The sequence below is a fragment of the Camponotus vicinus genome, unplaced genomic scaffold (genome assembly GCF_025532165.1).
Source record: "Camponotus vicinus isolate PSW18456_S1 unplaced genomic scaffold, iyCamVici1.0 SCAF_1, whole genome shotgun sequence".
NCBI classification, from domain to species: domain Eukaryota; kingdom Metazoa; phylum Arthropoda; class Insecta; order Hymenoptera; family Formicidae; genus Camponotus; species Camponotus vicinus.
The window spans coordinates 25,127,072-25,142,547 of NW_028141945.1; the positions used below are offsets into that span (position 1 = coordinate 25,127,072).

A 15,476-nucleotide genomic window follows, 5' to 3' on the forward strand; every position below is an offset into this window, starting at 1 on the left:
TATGTAAGTTATTTTATATTATATTAAATTATAATAATATTTTGTTATGCATTGCACAAATATAACTGTTTTATACCTTACAAATGTTCAAGATAATTTTTCTAATAAAATTTAATGATACAGGTTCTAGAATATTATCAAGGATGTCTTTTGTCTATTGCATATCATTGCATAGCTAGAAGACTTGGTTTACGCTGTTTTTTAAACTGTAGATATAAGGGGGACGGTTTTGTAACGGCAATCATATGGGAACCAAAATAGTTAGTATACAATTTTAGCTTGAGAGCTTTTCAATCTATCTAATGATAAATATATGTATATATAATTATTTTTTAATTATTTTTAGTTATAGAGTAGGTCATCATTGGGTAGACTATTTTTATATGAAGGATAAATCCTTACAATATCCGTTGAACATTGCTAGAGGGAATTGTTACTTTACTCACCCACTGAATTCATTATATGATATATCGGTAAGCAGTTTTTATACGACGTATTAGTCAATGAGTCAATATTTTATAAGCAATAAGTAAAGTTCCTTTCATTTCCTTTTCTATAAATGAAATATTGTTTATGTGTCTATCGTTTTTCAGCAAATACAAAAGATGATAGTTAAGCTTCCGCGTAATTTCTGTGAATTGATAAATCAATATGATATACTTCACAATTGGAAGGTCAATAACTTGATGAATTTTTCATGGCGATGTTTAAGAAGTTTTATTGATGATATAGATATCGATTATGAATACAGGAATTTTATAAATTCAATAAAGGTAGTATACAGGGTGATTCTAAATAACTTTATGCTTTTGCAAAAACATAATCTTGACCGAATTCTAAGACGATTTTTCTTTTGGCAAAATTTCGTCCGAAGCTTAGTTTTTGAATTATTAAAGGAAGTAGTTAACGTATGACGGGTCGAATACAAGAGGCAGGCAAGGGTGACGCGATTCACCGTCAGACGCGGGTGCTTACGCGGGGCGCCTGCTGCGATCAGCTGGTCGCTATACACATACATACACACATGCGAACACATACATTCTCTCTCTGTCTGTCTCTCTCTCTCTCTCTCTCTCTCTCTCTCCCCCCTCTCGCTCATTCGCTCACTCACCTGTTTTTTTTTTTTTTTTTTTTTTTTTTTACGAGAGAGGGGAAAATGCATTTTATGCATACCCACCGGTCGATCCAGTGAGTTATGTGGGATTCGAGTACCAAGTCGAATTACCAACTCGGTACTCCCTACCCACTAAAAACCCCTCTCTTTTCACGAATTTCCTTTGACACACTGTCCCTCTGACTTCCCGAGATCTGTTTTCACATAACGTCAAAAAATAGTTATTATTACCTTGTTCGATGACTTTTGATGTATTGCTGTAATTGCTTGAAGGAGAAATGAATTTTCCGATAGATCGTACGTTCTCAAATTTAACGTAGATATCACGTTGCAAAAGACAAGAAATCCACACTAAATTATTAACTGAAAGTTTTTCTCCTTTCATGAACTGTATTCTTTTATAAACTTTAACGTAATCACATTTATTTACTCACTCGATGAGACGAGAAATTTACTAATGACTCTCACTAATCACTATTAATCACTGTCGAATAATAACTGTTGGCGATTAAAAATCACTCGATGAAAGAAACACGCGCGGACACGTTACTACACGACGCGACGACGCGACAATGCGACGATAATTACTCGGCGACTGCAAGCAGTTTTTTGTCATGGTAGGTTGCGGTAGGTTAAGGTACTACTGGCGCAATCGAACGCGATCATGTGTTCGATTGAAGAATGCGGTAAACATAATAAACATTTAACATATTAATATTATTATTATCATGAATGTGTGTGATATTCATACATCGTATATCTATTTAAAAATTAATTAGATTAAATAAGTGTTTTTAAAATATTTATTACTTTTACTATTATCATATAAAATATTAATATTAAATATTTATTTAAGATAATAGTAAAAGTAATAAATATTTTAAAAACACTTATTTAATCTAATTAATTTTTAAATAGATATCATACGATGTATGGATATCACACACATTCATGATAATAATAATATTAATATGTTAAATGTTTATTATGTTTACCGCATTCTTCAATCGAACACATGATCGCGTTCGATTGCGCCAGTAGTACCTTAACCTACCGCAACCTACCATGACAAAAAACTGCTTGCAGTTGCCGAGTAATTATCGTTGCATTGTCGCGTCATCGCGTCGTGTAGTAACGTGTCCGCGCGTGTTTCTTTCATCGAGTGATTTTTAATCGCCAACAGTTATTATTCGACAGTGATTAATAGTGATTAGTGAGAGTCATTAGTAAATTTCTCGTCTCATCGAGTGAGTAAATAAATGTGATTACGTTAAAGTTTATAAAAGAATACAGTTCATGAAAGGAGAAAAACTTTCAGTTAATAATTTAGTGTGGATTTCTTGTCTTTTGCAACGTGATATCTACGTTAAATTTGAGAACGTACGATCTATCGGAAAATTCATTTCTCCTTCAAGCAATTACAGCAATACATCAAAAGTCATCGAACAAGGTAATAATAACTATTTTTTGACGTTATGTGAAAACAGATCTTGGGAAGTCAGAGGGACAGTGTGTCAAAGGAAATTCGTGAAAAGAGAGGGGTTTTTAGTGGGTAGGGAGTACCGAGTTGGTAATTCGACTTGGTACTCGAGTCCCACATAACTCACTGGATCGACCGGTGGGTAGGCATAAAATGCATTTTCCCCTCGTCAAAAAAAAAAAAAGGTGAGTGAGCGAATGAGTGAGAGAGGGGGGGGAGAGAGAGAGAGAGAGAGAGAGAGAGAAAGAAAGAGACAGACAGACAGACAGACAGAGAGAGAATGTATGTGTTCGCATGTGTGTATGTATGTGTATAGAGATCAGCTGATCGCAGCAGGCGCCCCGCGTAAGCACCCGCGTCTGACGGTGAATCGCGTCACCCTTGCCTGCCTCTTGTATTCGACCCGTCATACGTTAACTACTTCCTTTAATAATTCAAAAACTAAGCTTCGGACGAAATTTTGCCAAAGGAAAAATCGTCTTAGAATTCGGTCAAGATTATGTTTTTGCAAAAGCATAAAGTTATTTAGAATCACTCTGTATATAATATATCGTTGTATATAATATACTATAATATATATGTACATGTATATGTATATGTACATGTATATGTATATGTATGCATGTGAGTAGTTCAGATGTCAATATATAGTGATAACTATCTATATAATTTAAGTCACATTACAATAATTACTTTTAAAAATACTTGACAAAAAGTATTATTTAAATTTTATCATTACGATATTTGTTATATACAGGATACAGCTAATATCGTAAGAAATAAATCGGAAATAAGAGAGAAAGAAATTAAATATGCGATTGGTATGATCGTAACGCACTCACCGAAACCATATTTACCTTCTATTGAGAAATGTAATCCTCATACTGGTGTGATAATTGGGTGGAATTACAAATGTAAAGTTGCGTTCGTACAAAAAAAATTAAAATCTGTAGCTCCACATCTCAGCGAATGCTGTGAAACTTGGCATATGTGCTTCTGCAAATGTCATACTTGCAAATCGGGCAATTCCAGATTTACCTATCAACCGCACTATATAATTCTTGCAGAAAATAATATAGTATGTTATGCACCACAAGGTGTGTATAAGATATTATTAATAACATTCTTTCTTATAAATTATATATATCTTATATGATTTTTCATCTCTTTATACATCCGCATAAATATATATAAAACATATTTTCTTTTAATTTTAGATACTGTATCAAGTTGTTCACCAAAATGGATAAATAATGTAGAGATAGGACGATATTTTGCTCATTTCGAAGGTTCGCACTCATTACGAACCAACTGAAAACTTGGTAAAAAATTATCCAACTGATATTGCTATTATGCACGAAGTACTTTCTGATCGGTAGTGTGTACAATAAAATTTATGATTTATAATATACGTATTTTAAAATACATAAATAATTTTTTAACTTTTTTTATGATAATATCGTGATATTGTACTAAAAAATATGTAATTTGCAATTAACAATTACATATTTTTTCTTAAAAATAACTATGTGTTTTCTTTACACCAATTGATTCCTCTCATTATTTTGTACATAAAAGTATTAAGGTAAGATAATCGAAAAATAAATATTTTACAAGATATTTTACAGTTTATGTAAAATTAAGAAATTATTTCAAGCCTCATAACTCGGAAAGTACTTAATGAAAACTAACTTAATTATAGTGTTTTGGGAAGCTCTCGAGATAAGCTATAAGAATATGCAAAAGCATATAGGGTTTTAAAAAGTTGAAGGTGACCTTCACGTGACTTTCAGCTGACTCTTCAAGATAAACTAATGGCACTAAATGGCATCTCATGTCCCCCTTGAAACTATATAACTTTTGTCTGAAACGTTTTTTTCTACAATCAAAATTAAAAAAGTTATTCGGGGTGATCGCTTAAAATGGGACACCCTGTATACAGGGTATTTTAAAAAGGTATGTCAAAAATTTAAGGAGATATTCCTCACACCTGATGGATGAAAAAATGTTATATGGACATAGGTGCGGAAATGCTTATTTCAGGAGTTATGTTGAAAATACTGTTAGCTGTATTACTCTCTAAAAGTGAATCAGTGTATTATCACTGAAAAACAGTAAATAGTCACTAATTACAGCAGTTATAAGTACAGCACTGTAAATCAGTGATATTTTATTGAAAGAATCAGTTAATATAATTTTGACTGCTTCAATCAATAATATTTCTCAATATCAGTAATATTTCTTTCTTCTATTCTTTAAAAAATTTTTTTTATTTATATATTACATGCATATTGAACTTGCTATTTTAAGTAGACAACGAACGAATAATTCTCATTAAGTCGCCAGACATTTATTTGTCCGACTCATAAGATCGATTTAATATCTGAAATTAAATCGAAGTAATATTTTTAATTTTATCTGTCGCTCTTTGCAAACTTTATATAATTCTTATGACTAAAACTAAATACGAGAGAGATAGCGATCGTAGCGGTAAACGAACGAACTAGCGATTACTGGTTTTACAGTGAAATTTACTGGTTTTACAGTGAGTTTTATTTTAATTGACCATAATCAGTGATGTTAGGGCAGGGCGTGGATATCACTTGTGGATTTGTAATATAAAAAAGGTCGTTTATTGCACCGTCACGTTACATAGAACGGGGAGCGCGTAGCACAGAGAGAGACAGACACATTTAACATAATAGTTACATGGTGTGGTGCTACAATCGCTTGTGTATGATAAAATAGAACTCTAACAGTATCATCTATATTACACAAAAATATAATTTTAATATTTTCGTGTGTGTGTTTTTAAAAATTTATGTCTACTTATAACTTTATTATAAATATTTAATTTTTAAAATTTTAGGCCTATTCATATCTAGAAATATCATCACATAATATTATAATATCTCATGCAGCATAGAATTATATAACTAGTTTGCAACAATGTTGCAATATTGCAAATTGTAATGCAAAATTACGGAAACATTGTAGAAATATAAATTAACAAAATATCAGTTAGATATTAGCAATACGATATTTATATTTCAGAAGCATTGCAAAACTGTAACACTTTTTAATTTATCTATAAAAATAATGTAATAATATATTTTTTTTATAATGCGATAATTTTATACATGCGATAATTTTTAATTTTTTGCAGGTAAAGTCAAATGAATTAATGACACAAATATAATATCGATCAATTAATATAATTCTAAGTTAAAGATAAGCAGTGCTATTTTTTCTATTAAAAGATATAGATAACATTTTATATCATTGTTACAATGTATTTTATGATATACTTTCAATACACTCATGTATAATATGATAAAAGATTTTCAAAGATAATATATTTTATTACTATATTAGTAATATTTAATATTTTATCTATCATTATACTTTTTATTTTTATATTTTTGTGCATTTTTAAGTATTTTTCATATGCAAATGTATGTGATTGTAACGGATTCTTAAAATTATTAAATGAAAGTATTATTAGTAATAAATGTATAATTAATTCTAATTAATGTTTATATATTTGTACTCTCATTATAAAAGTATAGAACATTTAAAATAAAAAGAAGATTCATATAAATAAAAGTTTAAAATAACTTTGTATCCAAAATATAATATTTTAAGTTATATGATTATGCTTAAATATAATTGTATATTATTGTTACGTCCGGTGGACTCCACGATTCTTTTCTTTCCTCGAAACGATTTCGTGGAAGAAAGAAATCGAGGATCGACTTGCATTTGGAATGTAAATCGATTCTTCTTAGGAATAATGATAACGCGTAGAAGAACGCAACCTAATCCGCGTGTATCGCTATTAAACTTTAACAAATCTAATTCAGGGAATGGCCAGTCGAGATAGCGTTAACGAAACTCTAAATAAATTCGTGAATTATGAGATGAAAAATTGTTATGAGAAACTCTAACTGTCCCGTATCTATTGGTACGGCTTTATGTTCGAAGCCTCTCTATCTAAAGAAATTTTAAAATAAAGATCTGGTTCTCGGGAAGATTGTCAAAATCTAAACATACAGCAATATTCTTGAAATTGATAGTGCACGTGCGCTCGTTCGACAGGCCACCCTCGAGCGTTCTCCGAATCGCCAAATCATCAAGCGATAAGATAATCAGCTCACTCCCACTCTTTACTGGATGGAGCTAAGTCTCGAGCCAAAGGGCTTAACCAATAAAAATCTTAAGAGACCCCTCTCCTTTTAAAAAATCAAGCTCCTTGACCTTAGGAAGGGAGTAATAGAAATTATTTAATTCGCCTAAAAAGATTCCCCACCATCCAAAAGGGAGGAGGAGTAATAACTTTAAAATGCAAGCGCAAGGCGCGACGCGCGCTATTAACACTACAGTTGACAGTTCAGTACGCTAATTCTTCCGACGAGCAGCAGTGCAGTTGACAATTCAGTTCACAGTTCCAGTCAAGATTCAGTCATTCAATTTTAAAATTATATAGCCTCGGGGATCCTCTTTTCTTGCATTATGCAATTGAGTTATTAATCTGTTTTATCACAGTGAAAATTATTTTGTTAACATTTAATTGTGCATCGTGTGAATTTTCTGATAAACATCTCCATTACCCAGATCTTCATGTTATAAACCTCCGACCTCAACCATTGCAATTTTATCAACGCACTCAATTTTGTGATGCCAACGAGTTGTGAGTAAAATTGAGTAATTTTTATTTTCTCCCTTTCCCATATCTTACTATCTCATATTTTAAAATCTATGTCTGACAAATAATTTCAAACAGTTTAGTAACCATTAAATTTTTACTAATTACTATCAATCGATCAATCCTTGTCTCACCTCTTCCTAATCATCTTCCTCATCATTCCCTGTTCGTCTAGAATCTCCACAAGGCGGTTCACGAACGATTCCCTGTTCGTCTAGAATTTCCTCAAGGCGGTTCACGAACGATTTCTCGTTCGTCTAGAATCTCCACAAGGCGGTTCACGAACAATTCCCCGTTCGTCGGGAATCTCCGTAAGGCGATTCGCGAACAATTCCCCGTTCGCCGGGAATCTCCGTAAGGCGATTCGCGAACAATTTCCAGTTCGCCGGGAATCTCCGTAAGGCGATTCGCGAACAATTCCCTGTTCGCCGGGAATCTCCGTAAGGCGATTCGCGAACAATTTCCAGTTCGCCGGGAATCTCCGTAAGGCAATTCGCAAACAATTCCCCGTTCGCCGGGAATCTTCGTAAGGCGATTCGCGAACAATTCCTTATTTCTCTTTATTAGCTCTTTCTGATTTATTTACCGAGAATTTATATTGTTTTCTATCTTTATATCTCGTTTCAGCCCTTCTTTATAGAGGGTTTAGCAAAAGTGTGGAAACCCCTTAATATTTCGAAAAATACGCATTTAAAAAAAAAATGTTTCATACAAAAGTTATAGGGTTTTATGTGGCGCATTACACAGCAACATTATTATGACCTCGAATAGCGTTGTCAAGGTTATGTGAAGGTCACCTCCAACTTTTTAAACGGGACACCCTATATGCTTTTGCATATTCTTGTAGCTTATCTCGAGAGCTTTCCAAAACACTATAATTAAGTTAGTTTTCATTAAGTACTTTCCGAGTTATGAGGCTTCAAATCATTTCTTAATTTTACATAAACCATAAAATATCTTGTAAAATATTCATTTTTCGATTATCTTACCTTAATACTTTTATGTACAAAATAATGAGAGGAATCAATTAGTGTAAAGAAAACACACAATTGTTTTTAGGAAAAAATATGTAATTGTTAATTGCAAATTACATATTTTTTCTTGAAAACAACTATGTTTTTTCTTTACACCAATTGATTCCTCTCATTATTTTGTACATAAAAGTATTAAGGTAAGATAATCGAAAAATGAATATTTTACAAGATATTTTATGGTTTATGTAAAATTAAGAAATGATTTCAAGCCTCATAACTCGGAAAGTACTTAATGAAAACTAACTTAATTATAGTGTTTTGGAAAGCTCTCGAGATAAGCTACAAGAATATGCAAAAGCATATAGGGTATCCCATTTAAAAAGTTGGAGGTGACCTTCACATAACCTTGACAACGCTATTCGAGGTCATAATAATGTTGCTGTGTAATGCGCCACTTAAAACCCTATAACTTTTGTATGAAACATTTTTTTTTTAAATGCGTATTTTTCGAAATATTAAGGGGTTTCCACACTTTTGCTAAACCCTGTATATATCTTTTCATTTCTATTTTTTCTTGACTCCCTTTCGTTTTCTTTTAATTTCCCATCCTCATATTATTATTATTATTATTATCTTTTCCTTTCTCTTCATATTATTTTCCTTTGAATTATCATTACTTTTGGGAGAAGCCGTTGAAATAGATGAATAATTTTCGAACTTAGACTTGGCGAATCTCTTATCTTAATTTTATTATTGTATTTTAATTTAGACCTGTGTTTCAGCGAATTTAGAAAATTTTAATTCTAACTATAACACATATGCGCAAGCGACGAATTCTATACTTCCCTTAATTAGTAAGAGTTATTCATATTTTTTTTTATTACACATTCACCTTTTATTTTATTTTATTTCTTATATTATATTAATTATATGTATATTGTATTAACCAATCAGAATTTAATTCTTAACGTAAATTCTTCCCTGTATATTCTGACTGATGACCTCCGAACGATTGTAACACCCGCGAGAATATATACATACACATACAGATACCCACTCACGCATACCTACAACTGCTAAGATGTATTTTTCTTTTATTATTTTTTTTTATAATATATGTATTTTTAATTTAATGTATAATTTAATTATTTAAACCGTTCTCTTCCCTAAATCCTGAGATCGCACTAGGTCCCATCCCGCGTAACAAGGATTAAATTCCTTTACCGAATAGGGGCCATCGAACGAATAGGCTTAAAAACGCAGCGTTAAAGAGACCTTCGGTCGCTGACCTGTGCCAGGCCCTTCACATTCGTTCGACCCGATCCATACACACGCCCGAATAAAGTGTGTCACGGGGTAAGTAAGTTGCGTCCTTCCATACGGCCCATTCATTCCAGGGTCTGGACGTAACATTATCTTAGATATACGAAATTGCTGCAAATTTCTATTTATATCAAGCTTTTAAATTTAATTATACTTCTATTGCTTTCACATGCTTCCGAGATATCTATTCATCCGTTAGAAATAAAAATATTCTAAGTAATATTATTAAATAATTGTAATAAATTGTAATAATATTATTAAATGATTGCATTTCAAATTTATTACACTGCAATGTTGCTATAACGTTTCATTGCAAAATTACAAAAAATTGACATTTTAACGTTGTCACAATCTTGTAACAATGATTCAGCTGAGTTTTGCAATTGATTTGCAATATTGCAATATTTCAATAAAATTACATCTTCATTATACATCTGCAACCTTTTTGTGCAGTATGGGTATCTTCATTTGCTTACCAAGTGTTAAAAAAATTAATCTTTCATCATCTGGCCATATAAAAATTTCCTCATATTCGAGGTATTTCAATATTACGCGAAACTGGTATAAAGTTCCCGGCTGTAAATTTTTGATATAGTATATTACTTCTTTGTTATAATTCATTTTGTAATAATTCATTTTAATATAATCAGTTGTTTGCCACTTTTCTGTTGCAACATCTTTATACTCTAGCGCAGAAAAAACCGTTGAATTGATATTTGAGATCCATGAAATGTCCATGCTATTTATGTTGACGTCGTTCAAAGTAATATCGTTTAGTTCTGAATATATGTGAACGATCTCGTTTAAACACTCGTTGTAGAAATCGCTGAAATTAACTGGATACACACGCACGTATATCAAGTAATCTTGTACTGGTAGCGACAAGTTCATCTTTGTGAAAAATCGTCCGTCTGTCATACGTTTCGGCATATTGATAAATTGTTTGCTCTTTTGTTGCGTGCCGTTCACTAATGTAACTGACTTCCAATGCACTTCGTAGGTCACGCAGTTCAGTTTCTTGAGTGGCATCCAATGAACTACTGCTATAGTAGGCGTCAAAGCTAGAACACTTATGTTTTCTGGTGCATTAAGCTTACCCGAATTAGTTTTTATTGGTATCACATTCGAGTCGAGTGGATTTATCGATAATCGATCAAAATAAAAATTACTTAAAGCAAACTTCAACTTGTACTCTGTAAGCGGTGTTAAGTTCTGAATCTCGTAATATCGCTCGAACGTCTGCACATTGAATTCTTCAGTCTTATCGAGATTGTCGTCTACACAATGGTTTACTGAGATAGTATATATAGTAATTGGTAAATTATATTTTTTGCATTTACTCTTTACAACCGGCTCCAGAAGATTTACAATAATGCTGTTTATTTTAATGCTGTTTGCTGTTTATTGTTGGAGTCACTTTTTCAAAATTGTAAACTTTTTCCTCAGGTGTCAAACATCTCATTGGAGGATATGGTTGTGACGATATGTATATATTTATTTATATATTCGTCTACATTTACGCTCTTGAGACTTGCGTATTTCTTTTTCAAAACGTAGAGAATATATTGAAACGAATCAATTGCTAAAATGTTTGTTTTGTCAATAGTCATAGATTTGAAATTGATGTTATCACCTACGTTTTTCTTGTGTAAAATCGTATTGCACATAGAAACGTTAATGTCTGTTACAATTGTGTAATTCTCACTTAACCAGTAACATAACGGCTCCTCATTATTCATGTTATCAATTATCATATCACGAAAAGAATGTATATGATAAAATAGGCAAAAGCATGCATTTATTTGAAAAATTTGCTCGTTTTTTTCCATCAAGATGATATTTCATCATATCATATTCTCCATTCTTCCGATTGTATGATATGCGATATAAAATTCTAAAAAATATATAATTATTTTACTCATTATAAAACATTATTTTAACAAAAACAGAAACTTATATGTAGTAAAAATTCGAAATTCTTATAATTATATAATAACTTATTATTTTTTTTTTACTTACGATCATAATTATAAAACCACGTAAAATTATAGAAAAATTATAAATTTACATAAATCTTTAATGGAAAATTATTTTTTCAGGTGAACGGTAGTAAACGTACCCTATAGACGGTGATACAATTAAATAGTCAAAAGTAGTTTTTGCTTGGAAAATCTCATCAAATTTAATTATGCGATTTTCCCACATTGTTAAGTCGAACTTTACAATATAAAAGTAGCCTGACTTTGTACAGGCCAAATATAGATTTCTTGCTACCCAGTCAAGGCAGAGATCACGTAGTTCTTTATTATATCTAGCCATCTTTGTGATATTATTTTCGTTAATCTTTAATGTCATTAGGTGTTTTTCGACACTCCAATAAATTCTATTGTCTTGTATCGAGTAAGCGACACCTAATATACTGAAAAAAAGAGCCAACTACAAATATATAGTAAAAAAATTATAGTTGAAATTTCTATTTTTATAATTATTACTACTATAATGTTGATAATAATAAACTTGTGTATAATAATAATAACTTTAACTTTATAGTTAGTGTTAAAAATAATTTATGATAATTATAACTATGTTTTTTTATCAGTATACGTACTTTGACATTACGAGATAAATAGTTGTATTTGAATCTAGGACCCATATTCTAATACTGTTATCTGTTGTGAGTAATAATTTAGGTATTAGATTTTCATGTATAGTCGACACATTGATTAAATCCGTGTAAGGACCAGCAACAATTTTAGTATGCGCACGTACTCGAAAATAATATATCGTGTTAGATGTTAGATTGTGCACCGTGTGCTCCAATTTTGTAGTTGTGATATTTTTATCGTCGCAGATTTGAATCTCGTTTAGGTCCTGCATGAAAAAACATTGAACTGTGTACCCTTGTATTATTTCATCGGTAAAGTTAGATTGGTTCCATCTGTAAAAGAATAACATTTCAGTCTTTTTATATTTAGTAAAATTATAACAGAATTAACATTTTGATATAGTTATGTCGTTGAATGTAAAAAAAGAAGAAAAAAATGAGAGAATATAAACTGAAAATTTAGATTTTTTACCTCAATGTCACAAAAATGTCGTTTACTTTTTTTGTGAATTGACTGTCGAATTGTACAAATGCTCTGAAAGATGTTGGCTTGTTCAAACTACTTTCTAGAGATTTTAAGATCGTACATATTATCATAATTATATATAAGATTAAGTGGATTATCTCAGTAAATCAGAAAGAACAATTTAATGTAAAAATAAAGGAAAGAGAAAAAAATAAATGTAAACAACAAAATATGGAAATTAGCACAGTATTGACCTTTAAAAAAATAATATAAAAATTTTTTACGTCATTTAAGATTTAGAAAAGTAATCGTTAATTCATGGCAAAAACGAATAAATAACTTTTAATAAAATGACAAGTACTTTTCGAAACATTCCTATAACTTAAGAAATCAGAAGTATAATATTTACGATTGCTTTAAAACAAAGTAGCAAATTAATAAAATTGACTTTACCTTAAATCATGACAATTTTTATGTACAATGTTATGTTTATATTATGCTTTTCTATTTCTTTTTGGACGGAATTAGAATTTATATTCGTCTCACTACTGGAAGATATGTTTAGATTTGATTTCCACTCTCTCTTGAATTTAAATTATATTTACACTTTTTCGTCATAGATTTTGTTATTAATGTTTTATGCATTTTTTTGCAACTTACCGATAAATTCTGGGATGATAGAAATACTTGCAAGTGTAACTTCATCGACTTCTCGCTCATTTCTCACAGTACTATCAGAATGACTCCGGTCAGATTTGAAATTTAGTATATGATGATCACTTTTCTCGGACATTGAAATATCCTTCATAAAGTATAAGATACGAAAAGAATTAAATGAATATCGTTGAAGTGGTTGTTTCTGGTGCTTTTAATGATAAATTATATAAATTATAAAACTAAACGAAAAATTGCCATTCATTTTTTGTTTGCTTAATAATACCGGTTTGATATATACACTGAAAAAATTGTATTCTCAACTTAAGAATATGCCACTTATCTTTAGAATATATACTAAAATAGGCGTCAAGAGGATCTCCTCTTGGCGCTATATTCTAAAGATAAGTGGCATATTCTTAAGTTGAGAATACAATTTTTTCAGTGTACCATTCCTAAATGATATATATTGAATGTGATGTAGTTTTATTCATATCGTACATAATTATCTATTAAATGTTTTTAAATAATTATTTGCTCTGACAGACATTTCCTTATTAAATTACTTTCTAACATTTGTGGCTCTGTCTTAGCATTTTTAATTTTTTGAATTGTCATTCCGTACCACCACCCTACGTCACGGTCCTAAGCCTTTTCTTATTTAAATTTATTATAAATATCATTAAATAAATATCATTAAATAAATATCATTAATATCTAGAAAGATAAATAAATTTTAGAAATTGAAGAATAATAACATAAAAATCTGTTGGTGTCATCGTATGTATATATTAATGTAGCGGATAGTAGACAGAAAACTTCATTAATTTTAAAAATTATTTTTAGAAATAATAATTATATACATATATATATATATATATATATATATGTATATATATATATGTATATAATTATTATTTCTAAAAATAATTTTTAAAATTAATGAAGTTTTCTGTCTACTATCCGTCTACTACTGTCTACTACTGTCTACTATATGTGTATATATATATATATATATATATATATATATATATATATATATATATATATATACAGGGTGTCCCATTTTAACTTTCACACTCGAATATCTCGAAATCATAGCGGTTTCGATGAAAATGTTTTAAACAAAAGTTGTATGGTTTTAAGGGATTCATAAGATGGTGTCATTGGTTTTACCTTGAAAAGTCGTTTGAAGGACATGTGAAGGTCACCTCCAACTTTTTAAACGAGACACCTTATATACTTTTGCATATTTTTGTAGCTTGCCTCGAGAGCTTTCCAAAACACTACAATTAAACATTTTTTCATTAAGTACTTTTCGAGTTATGAGGCTTGAAATAATTTCTTAATTTTACATAAACCATAAAATATCTAGTAAAATATTCATTTTTCGATTATCTTACCTTAATACTTTTATGTACAAAATAATGAGAGGAATCAATTGGTGTAAAGAAAAAACATATCATATTTAGAGAAATAATATTTCCTTCAGAAAGGAAGAAAAGAGAAACTATTATGGTGTGAAAATTTGCTAGTATTATACAAACAATCGGATCTTCAAAAGAGAATTCATGAAAACTTTTAGATTTCCATATCAATACCTGTGCATAACTTATGAAATCTCAGTGTCCGTATTACATAATTCTCTTCGAAAATCATAGAATCTGTTATGTATAACAAAGTATGATTTGAAGATTTGTAATACTTTTATAAATATTATATATTTTACGAGTGTTATCTTTCATCTTTATAATGTATATCTTTTGTTAGATTTTATATCGATATATCTATCAAAGTGTATCAATCAAGTCAAATGAGATGCAAAGTACCATTAGTATAAAGTTAGTAAGCTCGACGCAAAGTATCGTTAGTAGAAATGTTTTACGCTAAAGAATATTTTTCTTAAATGTAAATAACAAAATATTTTTTGCTTCTATAAATACGTTACGTTGAAAACCAAGAGAAAGATGAATCGAAGAAAAAACATATTGTTACAATTGTGTATTCCCGAAGTCACACAATCAGTGGTGGATGACTCGAATCGAAGAAATTGTAAGGTTGTCAAAAAACAAGTAAACGGCCGTTTAGAATCGTTATTATTGTTATGTTCAAACGTATATTCGATTTCCTTTTCTGCTAAGAGAATCTAGTCTCT

General features: G+C 30.3%; 1 protein-coding gene and 1 pseudogene across 1 annotated transcript; one reads left to right on the plus strand and one right to left on the minus strand.

Annotated features, from left to right (window-relative positions):
* Positions 1-15,476, minus strand: part of LOC145961836 (proto-oncogene tyrosine-protein kinase ROS-like) — a 155,887-nt pseudogene that overhangs the window by 45,917 nt on the left and 94,494 nt on the right.
* On the plus strand, positions 373-3,909 carry LOC145959440 (uncharacterized). The gene is made up of 4 exons (XM_083078292.1): positions 373-473; positions 594-773; positions 3,352-3,691; positions 3,812-3,909. Exons 1-4 carry the CDS (start codon positions 384-386, stop codon positions 3,907-3,909), a joined length of 708 nt encoding a protein of 235 aa, XP_082934418.1. The 5' UTR covers positions 373-383.